Source organism: Drosophila tropicalis, unplaced genomic scaffold (genome assembly GCF_018151085.1).
Source record: "Drosophila tropicalis isolate 14030-0801.00 unplaced genomic scaffold, ASM1815108v1 contig_859, whole genome shotgun sequence".
Lineage (NCBI taxonomy): Eukaryota > Metazoa > Arthropoda > Insecta > Diptera > Drosophilidae > Drosophila > Drosophila tropicalis.
In genome coordinates this window covers 13,194,514-13,209,441 of record NW_027173353.1, presented here as the reverse complement: position 1 = coordinate 13,209,441, position 14,928 = coordinate 13,194,514, and the positions used below count along the sequence as shown (strand labels likewise).

At 35.6% G+C, this 14,928-nt stretch overlaps 1 protein-coding gene across 3 annotated transcripts in view; it reads right to left on the bottom strand.

Annotated features, from left to right (window-relative positions):
* The window catches only part of pan (pangolin), a 42,673-nt gene that overhangs the window by 20,901 nt on the left and 6,844 nt on the right, over window positions 1–14,928 (bottom strand). For all 3 annotated transcript variants that reach the window (XR_011033227.1, XM_068295936.1, XM_068295937.1), the window contains exons 4-5: window positions 11,837–11,934; window positions 3,287–3,398 (exon numbers count right to left, since the gene is read on the bottom strand). Coding sequence is in view for 2 of the 3 variants with exons in the window: in XM_068295936.1 (XP_068152037.1) it covers window positions 3,287–3,398; window positions 11,837–11,934 (210 nt within the window). In the remaining variant the exon portion in view is untranslated. The remainder of the gene's footprint in view (window positions 1–3,286; window positions 3,399–11,836; window positions 11,935–14,928) is intronic.

The window sequence follows — 14,928 nt, the reverse complement described above, 5'->3', positions numbered from 1 at the left end:
TGGCTCTGCTCAGGACGATTTCAATCGTGATATACAACCAGATTATGCAGTATGGTTTTGCTCAACATTAAGCCCCGGGTTCTTTCTGCGTGCAGGGTCAGGACACGGGGGTTGTTGGCAGCCCTGTCAACACCCCAGGTTATATTCTGAGCGACGTCCTTTTGAGCATTCCGCACAGAGGGCGGTCGCACTACTTTATAGCCGTTGAAAGGAAAAACGCCCCTATTCGTGTTCTACTAATAGACCGGCAATTAGTCGTTTTTATAGTATTAAAACCAGATTTTGTCAAAATATAATTTGCATTGTTATTTTCAACTTAAACCATGACCCACATGACCTGAAACCGAACCATTAAACTGTTTATATTCAACATTAAATAAAATATCTATGTATGACTAAATTTCTTAAGCAGTTTCGCCACTCGTTCAAATTGAATAGTTTGGTAAGGCAAAGCTGAATGGAATTTTACAACTAGTAAAGAAATTTTGTATGTTTTTTAATTGCTATAAATTTTATATTAACACATAGTAATATTGTCTACATATCGATACGTATCTTTGCGTTCTGCACAAATGCAACAACATTAAGATGTGAGGTCTATGACAATTGGTAATACACTCATTACGATTATTCCTCTCACACATCTTCGGACAAATGTTTCGAATGTTACTACATATAAATAACCAGAGGTCGGAGACTAACTTCGACCGCCTCAAAGTTTGTATACCGTTGCAAAAATTTTGATACTTATTCCTTACCTATGGTCTTCAAAGTGGAAAAACGTTTTAAAAGGTTTCTTTAAAGTCTAATGTTTGCGAAACGGCTTACATAGGAAAAAACGAAGTTATTAATCAGTCACTGTTTTCCACCAATTGTTCCTAGGGGAGCTATAAGATTTTGTCGTCCGATCTTGTTCAAATTTGACACAGTCATTAACCGATATATAAAACTGACAAAACTTAAAAGCAATCGCGTCGATAGTAACGAAGTTATTGACAAAAGTCACTGTTTTCCACCGATCGTTCCTATGGGAGCTATATGATATAGTGGTCCGATCCGCCTGAATCCGAGATATACAAGCCTACATGCTCTGTAGCTCTTACGGTCTATGAGAAGTTTGCGCTGATCCAGACTGACGGACAGGCATGGCTATTTGAACTCGTCTCGTCGTGCTGATCAAGATTATAAATATTTTATATAGTCGGAGATGCTTCCTTCTATGCGTTGCACAATTCTGACCAAAATTAATATACGCTTTTTGCAAGGGTATAAAAAGTCTCATTATTTGATGCGCAAGGTATACCCTGCCTGATACTATAAGTTGGAACTTATCATAGATAGTTTATATACTACGAACTGTGTACGCCCAAGGTTATTATCCAAATATAGCCATAGTCCGATTATTTTCCTCCAAAGTGCGGCCTACAAACTCAAGCTGCTATACGATTTCGATCGAAATGGCCAAAATTATAGATTACTATGTGCATATGTAAAAACCTAGCAAAAAAAAAACAAGTTTTTTGACGAAATCTACATTTTTACCGCTCTTTCCTATTAGAGCTATATGATATAGCTATCCGATTTTGTTGCAATTTGGCGCAGTCATTACCAAGTTAATACCGATGGTTCCTTTGGGGTTGTATGATCCGATGCATCTGAATCCGAGATATAAATTGCCTGCATTTTACAGAAGCTCATATCCAAAGCGCTGTAGCTCGATATAAAGAGTATAGAAGGACGTTGCGTTGGACGGACATGTCTTTATGAACTCATCTCATCGTGCTAATCAAGAATAAATATACTTTTTATGGTCTGAGATACTTCCTTCTATGCTGTGCACAGCTCTGATCAAAGATTAATATTCTCTCTTGCAGGTATATAAAAAACATGGAAAATATCGAGAAATATTACCAATGAAACGTGGGCAATATCGTTTATTAATCATATAATTAATGAACTGCCTATTTAGGAGAAACGGTATGATGGTTCCGATGCCTAATTATGTTTCTTTTGAAACAAAATTCGTATACTTTCGTGGCTTCTGCTGCTTGATACCCGTTTGTTGTTTATAATAATAATTATTTTAATCCAGAATTAAAAAAACAAACAATACCGTTTTGTACTATCACAATTTTCCAAATAAATCGCTTTCATTTCGAAACAAACTGGGGGACGTTATGAGAACAGGCCCGACCGACCACATATCATCACCCCGCGTGTCTGTGTCATCCAGCTAGCTGGGATTTTATTATGTTATTCAATTATTAGTACGATGCTGCTGCCATTGTAAGGAATCATAAAGCCGTGTAATCCACAAGCAGCTCTTAAGTGCATGCCTTTTATTTGCGCCGCTGGTCCCCATTAGATCGGCCGACCCGCAGTGTGTGGGTATTACTCTGGGCTCTATTCCTCTTCACAGTCCAACCACCGAATTGTGCCGCACCGCAAGCATTGCCACTCCACTCGAGCTGGCAAACACGGCGAGGGAAATTTGGCAGAATGGATGAATCAATTTCATAATATACCATACACACAAATACAAATAAAATCGCATCATGTGCAATTATTATTCCATAATTTGTTGAATTTCGTCTTTAAAGTTGGAGGGTGAAAAAGTCAATAGCTTGCGGTTGGGTTACCCTGTCGACCAGACGGAAGGCGGCGTTTTTATTGTTGATTATACCTGATCTATGTATGCGTTAATCTGTAAACTAGGAACTGTTGGACAATTTGCCTCGAGTAGGATACTTCATTGAACTTTTCTGAATAAAAGCTTAAAAAGTTTTCATTTGATATACTCCGGCATTGGCAGCAGTAATACAATAGTGCACCATGGCGGAGTTTAATGAGGCGTCCCATATAGAAGGCTAATTCGGGTATATTTTGTATTCTGGACAACAAAAAAACAAGTCGTGAAAGTCCTGCTAGACAAGTATTTAAATTTCCTTTTCTCTGTGTTCATCTTATCTTGTATTCCTTTTCTCAAGGAGCTCTTATTGAAGGAGGAAAATATATTCAATTTTCCTCAGTGGTTAAGCGATTGCAGACGATAATGGAAATTTTCCGCACAATTGACAATTAATTAGCTGATTGTTCACCTATAGTACTGAACACATTTGCATTCCGAAAGGTTGAAGCTCATTTTAATAAAAGCCCTCCCCGCCGAAAGTTACGGCGGAATAGAAGGCATTACCACAGGAAAAATATGCATGCATACTTGTAAATCACAGTATGGCTGAACTAAAAGTCAAATTGGATAGAAATACGCATACATAAATAATCTTACCTATAGCTTTGGGATCCAATTGGTACGGCGGTATGCCACAATGCGCGGGGGGCGGGGTTGTCATAGGGTCTCCATTATGACAGAAAAAAGAAGGTAGTCCTATTTTATTTGCCTGTAAGAGATTTAAGACAGGTTTATTCGTATGTGCATAGTACAAAAGTAGGCAAAATAAGTAAACTCTTCGAATTTCCAAATATGTACATTTGAAGTTCTTAATAATTGGTAGATTTAAAACAACCCTCAGGAACAAGCATACGAATATATGTATACATATATAAGTTCGGGAACCCTGTTTTTGTTACAATCCTTGTGGGGTCTTTAATGTGGGCCAAGAAAGGCATTTCACAAGGTAGAGGATCGACACATGGACGAGCAACGCTTCAAATGAATATATGCGAAATTCCCATTACTTTGACTGAGGTTGACAATTATGATTTGTTTAATTGTCATTATAACATAATTAATATGAACGTGAAATAGTAGATTATAAAAATGTTTTAATTTTACTGTAAATAAACAGAATACGACCTTTGTCTTGTTTCTCAATAGTCCATATTAAATTTGAATACTATCTGAAACAATCTATAAAATCCTTGAAACGCATGAGCCGATACCTATGGCCATTTCCAAACTAGAGATGAATCCTGATAAATTTCTATCTAGAGATAGACTAAGAAATATTGTAGTACTTAGTGTATGGAATTTTTAGTTTAAAGAGTATGTATAGTATGTATAAAAGAGAGAATACGCTTAGCTGTTTATATGTATGTACATTTGTAAATACGTGTACTTCTGTTTGCAATTTGTCTGTGGTAAAAATAAGTATGTATGTATGTAAGTATGTATGTGGGAATATGTGCGCTCTGCAAACGAACTCTTGTAGGCTCATTGGCCTAAGGGGTTGAGGAAGTTGGGGGAGTTGTGGCCTTACGCCAGGATGAACTACTATGCATCAACAAGAGGAGTTGAGGGCATTAAACTTTGCATTTCGTTGGCATTGTGACCTGTGCTTCATCTTTGTGGTATTCTCACCGTACTGAACTTTCCACCATTCCCGGGACTATCAATAAGGCAGAAACAGAGTTAAAGAGAATCACTAAGAGCACAAAAAAGAAACAGAGACCAGTTAAATGAAATAATTCAGAGCCATCATTAATTTTCCTAAAAACAAAAAACATCGTGGTAATATTGAAATCACAAACATTTCCACCATAAGTTTGGAAAATAAATTTTAATATTTCAAGAAACTGTCGCTCGCTTAGCCCATTTTGGAACATCTTCTGGATAAAAATAGGGGGTATTGTGTTAAAATACGTTTTTATCCTTTTTCTCTGGTAGGTCCAGGGCGCTGTTTGAATTGCGGACGAAGCGAAAGGGATTCTGATATCTGTCCAGGAGTTTCAGATGCGACGGAAGACTTCCAAATTGACCCAGCCATGTGGAGTATTAGAGGTTAACATTTGGCATTCGAGACAATTCTTAGAACTCTGTTGTCGATTTTTTAGATCAAGTTCCGGATTGCAGTACTATAGATGGGAACACTAAACGACCTTATTGTCTTTAAGGTGACCTTATAAACTATTTTGTTTTCGTTCTACGAGGAAGATGTTTCTTTTGCTAACTAGTTGCTGCATCCAAGTCATCTATTGATCCATTATGAGATCAATAGTTAAATGTTAAGATTCATAGTAACTACCGCCCGGGGCACTAATTAATTAATTTAACTTTTGCCCACCTTTTCATACTTTAAATATTGCTAAATCTGTGAAACCGTGTCAAAATTATAAAATGAATATTTTTCTATATCAGTAGTCCTAGCAAATCTCGAGAACTCCAAAAAGAAAATCTAGTTTATTATAGTGTTTGTTTCTTTGAGTGAGGCAAACTTAAAAGGAATAATAAAGATGTCACTCTTTAGTACACTGAGAACAACACTTTTACAGTTTTTATCATTAATATGAATTATAGGATTAAATTTATATTAAGTTAGAAACCATATACAAATTTAAATTGTGTTATTTTTCATCTGGTGTCGTACCAAGAAGAACAAAAAATCATATTTAAATTCGTTAAAAGCCACTCCAAAAAGAGATTTTTTTTCATAGAAAAAAACTTATTTGAGAATTCTCCACTGGTGAATGTTACATTCGTACGCATTGGAAGAAAAAGAACCCGGTATAAAAACACCTTTTTACTTTAAATGAAGTACCGTCACTAGACTACGGCCATCTCCGTCCTTTAGACCGCCCAGTAAAACACGTTTTTAGTACATTTTGTATGTATTCTAAAATATTGTAACGATAGTGGGCGTGGATAATCATAATCTGCGAGATCTAGATGTTCATGCAGACGGCCGGGCGCCTGGACGGACATCGACATATACATATATACATATACATGTACACATACATTCATATACTTTATGAAGTCGGAAAAGCCTCCTTCTACCTTCTACCTACATACAATTTCGCGACTTAAATATAACATTTCATTCTATGGATACATGGTATAACAAGTGCAAAACTTATACTTATACTGACACGCCTTTGTTTTCTAGAAAATAAAGGTGAAAAGCACATCGCACGCTACAATTACAGATTTTTCTGGAGAGTTGTCCATATTCATATTAACAGTGTAACTCTTATTAACGGTTTCAGTATTTACATTCTTAATTAGTATGATGATACGAGCTTGTCTAGCCGTTCCCCTTCGTAAGTCAGGATCAAGGCAAACTCTTCTTGACCTTAACAGCACCACCAAAATTTTAGATCTGGAGGGAACAGTGACTATTATATATTACTTTGTTATTTTCATGATACGATAAGAATAAGGGAGTCTCGTCTTAGCAAATACATGCTTCGATTTAGTACCTCATCATTTGATTAAGTGTCAACGTTTTTTCTTAACCCTCCAACAAACAGTTGGCCAGTGGTGTTTTTGTACATATATTACTTTTTAATTTATAATCAAGGGGAATATTTAAGTTCATTCTTTTTGAAGCAACTCATTTAGCTGAGCTTTTGCAGAAATTTTGTAATAGATTGCAGTTATACTTAGGATTACTAAGCTTAAAGTATGAATACTTCCTTCCTGATCAGGATCAACAGTCGATTCGGTCTAGCCATGTTCGTCCGACTGAATGAACACCTAGATGTCGAAGACTATCTTATCTTTTCTTACCAATATCTACCAACCTACCGATTTTATTAAATTCATTAAAACCAGAAACACGCCAAATTTACATATGTACATATAAACGATTTTACTAGGCGCTAGAGAGCACGTGTGTTGGTAAGAGTGAGCGAGATAGCATATGCTATAGAGAATGTGAAAAGAACTTAACTTTATTAAGTTCTTTTCATGTACATTTTAGCAATTCATAATATTGGTCTACTTGGTGCATGGTATACAGAAGTCGGCGAGACGACTTACTTTCTTTATTTATAATCGATCGTTATTTCGACTTTTCCAAATTCATATGTATGTACATATGTAATTATGTACGTCTTTGAAATGTAAGACGTTCATCGGTTGTCCACTGACATCTGATCTTAATATTGTGTTAATAAGAATCAATAATTATTCAATTATTATTTTGGAGACAATATTTCACAGGCCTTCATACTTTCGTAAAAACGTCGATACATACATTTGTATTTGTTGATACACAAATAAATACATCATTGTGAGTATAAATACATGATATGTATGTATATATGTATGTATGAATTTTTGTATACATATACATATGTGTGTTTAAGTTATCGCTGATGTTGTCGTACTTGTTGTGGCTTGATGAATAAAACAAAAAACAACAAGCAGCAGTGGCTACAACGGCAAACGAGTCAGCGAAACTGAAAATATGCCTTTGATGTAGCCGCCGCTAAACGAATATAAAACGTGCCGCCAACGCCGCTTTCCCGCTGCATATACATACACACATATAAGTATCCACATACTCGTACATACACATAGACACACATATACACCCGCTGCCACCCCACAATGCTCGAAAACGTATGCAGACGTACTTGGCTCAGTTTCATCAGCCGGCAGGCAAGGTTCGTTTGCGCCATATGAATTTGTCGTTTTGCTACTTAGCATACAAATACATTGATGTACCAATCTATATATGTATATGTACGTGTCTACATACATACATATGTGTATAACTTGTGGAAATATCGTTAATATGTAAGTACATACATATATGCATAGGCATGGAATGGATACAATTGATACTCTATTAAAATGTTTTGTGCTTTGGAACTAGTTCTTTAGTTTTTAAATCATGAAATAGAATGTTTATGATATCACCTTCTGATCCGGTTTTTCAATAATACATTTGTTTGTGTTCATATAATACATTCGTTTCTCCACCAACAAGCACGAATTTCTGTTTTCTTTAATCTACATATTTACCTCTAAGAGTAATTTTGAATACTTGGCAAAGCAACTGATAGATTCTGGTCTTAGGATTTAAGAATCACCAGGCTAACTGAATTTTACCCAATACGATTCCTTCTGAATCTTTTCTGTAGGACTCAAACTGTTTACCCCAAAAGTGGCCTTTCGACTGTGACAAAAATACGTAAGGTAATAGACAATCAATGTACATATGAACGACTTTGCTATACCCATGCACTAAGTGAATCAAGTTTTTTAAATTTATAAGACCAAATCTCTGTATATAAAATTATGTTTAATTGTTGTACTCTTACCAGCACGTGATCTCATGAAAAACGTTTATACTCATAACTTGGTTATTTTTAGTCCGATATTAATAATTTGACAAATACAAAATTAGGTACGGACGGCGGACAGACCGACGGACCGACGGACTTGGATCGTCTCGACTGTTGATGCTTGATAAACGAAAATGTATTTACTTTATGGGGTCAACTTTTACTTTTTAGTGTTTCCTGGGAGTTGGGCAAGTTCAGAAGTTTTAAAATTAAAATATTTTTTTAAATAAAGCAAAATGTATATGAGAAAATAAGATTCTATACTTATTTGTTCAAACCTATGTATGTATTTACATATAAATGTATTGGATGTTCATTCAGCCAATTCCTCTTGGTTATCGTTGGGTAGGTAAATTAAAATAAAAAAGGCTTTAACAAAAAATTTATTAAGAATTGGATAAAAAAGGAAGAAATTGGACGCCATTGTTTAAGCCCGAACCAAACTCAGCAACAGATTTGGGGGTTGTTCTTGGTCTGTTGAAGAAAAAAATACGCCAATGCTCGTTACTTTGGGTGGTTGCTTGTGTTGTTGTAGTTGCGGCAATCGGCTAGCTGGTTTTTTAGATTTCTTCTTGCGCTCGTAATACCGCACGAACAGTCGAATCCTTCGAAACTTGTGCAGTTAACGTGAGAGTAGAGTGCGTCGTTGACTACATACATATACAGTCATGTGTTAGAGAAGGACCAAAAAACGAGTGTACGTCTCTACATGGGGTGGATGAGCGGGTGTATGGTATAGTGTGGGAGTATACCAAACGAAAGGACAACGAGCCGACAACTTCGATGCTGACGTTAAGAAGGGTGGAGCAAAATGAGGTCTGCATACTGAAAGTGTGGGGTGGTTGGTTGGTTGGTTGCAATACGCCGTACCGTCGTCGTTGATTAAAGGGATTTAAATTGAAATACTTTTCTGGCGACAAGAAATACACAAAGATTCAAAAATTTTCAGTCCAAATTACATTTCTCCTTCCATTTCTTTTATGATTTGCGAGGGGGAGAAATCGATTCGCGTATGCTTGTAACATATGTATGTATGTATGTATGTATGTATGTATGTATGTATGTGGGTCTGTATGTATTTAAGCTTTTATATGTAAGCCATTTTTATGCACGTATGTACATACATACATATGTACTACATATATGTATAGAAGGTATACATACACTATGTATGTATGTATGTATGGGCATTCATACATACATATATGTTGGATGTAAGTCTATCAGTAAAGATAGTATACGTAGTTTCAGAAAGGGATAAAAACGCCAATCAGTTGACTTTACTTTAGCTTTGTAGAGTATAACATTGTCGTCGGCATGTTTCTTGTTTTATTTACAAACATATTCCATATGTACGTATGAAGATGAAGTTCAAAATCTTCAATACACAGATCGGCAAAAAGAATCTGCAATCGACACCTACATATGTATGTACCTACATATACATACATATGTGTTCATCCAAAATTTGATACTTGTTTTGAAAGTCCCTGATAAATCAGATGGATGGACATGCATATGTTAATGTTCTTCTTACTCAGCTTGCTTAGCGGATTGTATATAGTTGTAAGTGTTTCAATTTCATGGATTGGATGTTTATCCAGAACAACATAACTAACTGCTGAATCGGCAGTTATAGTTCTATGAAAAGCTGTCGCAGCGCTGGCGACATGCTTAATATGTCCTTGCTCATGGCTGGGCAAGGCAACCAAAACTTTTGTTATTATACACACACACACACACCGACCCAAAGCAGCAAAAAGTGTGTGTAAACGTGTTGATCCCTAATTTGTATGTATGTATGTATATCTACACATGCAAATGGACTGCAAAGGATCCATTAACTTTTGTTTTCAAATACATAATACATAATTTTTCTGTGAATTCGGATTTCGTAGGTGTGTGTAACAGTCGTTATAAGAACCTACTTCGGTTTTAAAACTTGGAGAACCCATTCTATTAAACCTAACTCGTCTTCCGTTTCTGAGCCTACCTGTTGTTTCATCGGCAGACGTGCCTAGCTATTCCTTAGCCGTGGGGCCTGACAACTTGCCTTGTTGGCTTTTTAGTTTAAGATGTTTGCCAGTAGATTTGTACTTAACCTCTCATTGTTGTCATTGTCCAGGACAAGTGAAGAAGTGCGACACGTACGAAGAAGAGCGGACAACTAAAATTCGAAGTGGCAAGCCACGTGGGGTGTATTTACTGGGGCGTGCAACAGACTTAAGAAGGAAACGGAGATGTCGCATCACGGAGTCTGGAATCATTGAGTGATACAATAGCATTAAACAAGGTATCCCCCTGCTAAACTTCTGCACCCGACTCGGGCAGTTGTGCGGTCAAGTCCACACAGTGCAAATACCAGACCGTAAGTGTATCTGTGTGAAGGCCGAAAAATTGAATTGACGCCATTAACAACAGTCAAGAAGCGTATCGTCGCAGGATTGGGGAGGGATGTGTGTGGCTGTTTATGTGGTTAAACTCCACATATCCGTTTCCTTTTGCCGTTAGAGCCAAAAAAAAATAAGTAAAAATATCATCGTTTGATATATTGAGCAGAATTATTTGCGGAAAACATTAAGACCCCCAACAACAAAAGTGAAGACTGTGATTGTAATAAAAGATTTCCCAATGGCACCTTATTAATCTTTATCTGCTCTATTAATACGGCTAATTAAATACGTTATAATGCATTGATCGGCGAAAAGGATACTAACACATCTGTAATTCTATTGTATTGCATTGTGCCGAAGCTTTGTATTTAGATATATGACCTCGTCATGTGGTGCAGGAGAATAGAATGGTCATATGTACTGAAAGATGCTTTCTCCTGTGACACCCTTTTTCCAGGATATAAGTGCCAGTGTTCCTCGTGTCTATCTCTAACCTTTAATTATGACAACAGTTTGCACGAAAAGTATCAAACCATGAATATCCCTTTACTTGGTTTCACATTGCATGGTAAACCAAGTTAAATTATAGAGTCCACATCCTACACAAAAGTATTATTGAATATTTATATTTATAAAACTGTCAGAAGGAAGGGGGTAAAAAACATGCAACATTACAAATCGTAGTGATAATTTGACAAATACTCCCCTTTGTCCATCCTTCGCCGTTTATATTAATAAGGTTGTAATAAGATAGGTCGTCCTCATATACTTATACAAACACACGCAAACGTTGTAGATACACACAGAGTATATAAAGTAAATAAATATAGATAGTTCAACTGATCTAAGTTTATATATGTACTTACTAAGTGGACATGTAATCTGGCACAGAAACCAATTCAATAAGAGAATGTCGTTCCTTAGACTTCCTTAAACCTTTGCAGGTGAAAACCTTCATTAAACCTTTGATAAGTCTCCAACTAGTATAGTATTTGAAATAGGGATATGCATAGATCGACTACAAGGAATAAAAACTAAAAATTTTACCATTTTAGAAACCTCTGTGGCTTAAGTTCCAAGATGTTAGAATTCAAATGTCCTTGTTTAGACACACAAAGAGAACGTTTTAGCTAATACTCTTATGGGGATAAGTCCTCTTAGGAATTACTGTTTTCAAAGAATATAAATAAATAAATCCTACATGTCCTCAAAAAAAAGCTGTGTTGAACTTTCTTTTGTATTGTACATGTGCCTATACATAATTCTAAAGAAGTTCTGTCGGGCTATTGTTATAATAAACAGCAGATTACATCAACATAAGGTGGTGGGGAGTTTCAAATGATACAATAAATAATATTCGAGCCTCTCTAAAACCCCCCTTAGCATGTAAATGGGCAGAACAATGTGCTTACCATAGTCACTGGTAGACCGCCAGGACCACCATTGGCATATGAATATGGCGATACCAAATATCCCATGTTGAAGCTAGGTGTATGCGGTTCGAGCTTATCTGAAATAATAAAAAGCGAATTGAAATAAAATGGATGAGTACAATTGTTATAATTTATAAATTATTTTGAGATTGTAAATGTAACTTTTTTGAGAGCCCAGATGAGGTCTATCGACCATTGGAATTCCCTTCCGAAATCCCTTTCTACGCCCTCCACCCAACCTCCTTGAAAGTCATTTGGATACATCAGTATTCGGAACGCATACACATGCAGCATGTGTAAGGTTGCGTCTGTCTCTGTGTTTGTTTTCCTGTTTTCAAGCGCTGCTAGCAGCGTTTGAGCAGAGCCGATTTATATTGTCGAAAACTTGTGTTTTATTATCCGATCTTATTGAAATTTGGGAATATGCTGTTATAAATTATAAAATATGTTATTAGTACAAGACTCATCCGACGGACAGACATGGTTACATTGTGCCTGTTACATACATACATGTGGCCATTTAAACATACCATTTTATTGGAGCATAAATTGACTAAAACATATGTACATATGTACTTAGCTTTTGTCAAATCAAATCAATCAAAATCGCTTTTGTCATATTTCATTAATATTTTGGATATAATAATTAGTTTCGCTCACTAATTTAAAACATAAGTAAACCTAACAAAACTATGGAACATTATCACTGTTTCAGAAATTCATTTCCGATTGAAACGCTAGCCACTGTGTCAACCCAAAAATAGAAGTGCCCGGTGGTGGTAATGAGGCGCTCGTTTGTTTATATGAGGCGTTATATATGACGTTATATTTAAATTAACGTGAAAAATTGTATTGAAAAACATGATATCTCGAAAACGACTGTTAATGACTGTGCCAAATTTGATTAAGATCGGGTGAGTATATGATATAGCTCCCATAGGAACGATCGATGGTAAACTGTGACTTTTATCGATAACTTCGCTATTTTCTAAACTATTGTCATAAACGTAACTATGTATTTGTTATTTCAATATACTTCTTAATCGGATAACTATATTTTATAGCTGTCATATAAACAGATCATCCTAAACGCTCCATCTTAATATTGTATGTCGTTGTATGTCGCAAAGATTCGACTTTTTACATAAAACATTTTTCCATTTCATGGGCTAAGGGAAAGGAAAACTCGCAAGGGTATACAAACTTCGGCGCGGTCGAAGACCCGGCCCTTTGGTTTAGCTTACATTTCAACAAAGAAAATTATTAGTAATAGTAAAGCGAAAAAACGAAAAAGCAGCGCCGAAATGTAGGTACATACATATGTATATATGTATCTATGTATGTATGTACATATGTATGTACATTCTAGATTCATATGCGAGTATAATTAGTGGACGCATCAGTATTTGGCCTTCGGCCGTCATATACAAAAAATACTCTCTTCGGAACAATTAACAAAGCATTAAAATATTTAAATGAATTCGGACACACGCGCCAAGTGAACTAAACAACCAGAATGGTGATTAATCTATTAAGAAAGAATATGTATCTATGTACATATGTATGTATTTATCTGTATCCATACTCATATATTTGTATCTACATACATACATGGGTAAGTACATATGTACATTTATGTATCCATACATATGTATGTATGTACTGCAATATTGGAACTCATATTCCGAACCAAAATGTCTTATATACATACAAACACATGTAACTATGTATATATGTACATTGTACATGGACCAAAAGACAACCAGCAGTAAGTTTGTACATAAATTCATACATAGTATGTTTTAACCAATGTATTTTAATTATAAATACATATGTACATATGTATGTATGTTTAATGTATGTACATATACATATGTATTCATACATAAATACATAAAAATGTACCACGTATAAAATGCAAGGAACAAATGCAATCATTGGTAAATTAACGTGTCGTACTTATCATTAAATAATTCACAGCTTGTTAGAAAAGCAAGCAAAGGTAAAAGAGATACGGACAAACAAGAAGGTAAAACAACAAAAGCAAGCCCAAGCCCCAAATCCAACAACGAACCGAAAACAAAGGCCCTAAATCAAAATGGTAAAGAGACCAAAAAAAAAAGTTAAAAAAGAACGGCAGTAAACGTGAAATGGGAATAACAACAACTACAACAACATCATACCTACAACGCAACATACAGCAGCCAAAAAGGTAGACACCAATGAGCAGTCTACAAGGGATAAGGAAAAAGCAGTGAGCAACCACGAAGTAACCAGAACAGAACAGTCAAGTTAGTGTGCCAGAGTGGCGAAAGAGAACTTCGAACATCGTCGACGACCGATTCCACGAAAACTCATTAATTTCCAAGGATACCCATAATATACATACGTCCGTACACATACATATACGCACAACGGTCATATGTACATACATATGTATATATACATATGTACATACAACATGTGTTTGCATATGTACATACGTATGAATGTGTTTGTGCCAAGGCTGCTAAAGTCTGCTTCTTCTTTGTAAGTGTATGTACATATATACGTCTTTGTATGTGTGTATGTACAAGCACACAACCTACATACATACATCCATACATTTTTAAGCGCAAAAAATGTTCAGGATAGAACCGCAATTAAAAACAAAGCAGTTTTGAATCACAACTTAAATTGGAATTGTTTGTGCATTTTTTAAATCTGATGTACGTATTCGATGTACATATGAAATTATGTCTCTTGTCATCCATGATGTTTCTGATCTGATCTAGCATTATAATTCATGACAGTACTAAAAACATTTGGTGCAAGGCTCAAATTATGTATCTATGTGTACATATGTATGTACATACATACATATGTATGTAGGTATAATGAAAATAATGAACATCACAAGAAAAATTAAAAAATTCAAAATGAACTAAGAAACCATCTTCAACATCCCTTGTAAGGCTGACTCTGGTGCATTTCGTGTCAAAAACAAACTTAAAGTTTTATGGCGGACATCATGGGCGTAGCGAGGGGACTTTAAGAACTGTTACCAATAAACAATTTAAAGGAAAACATAA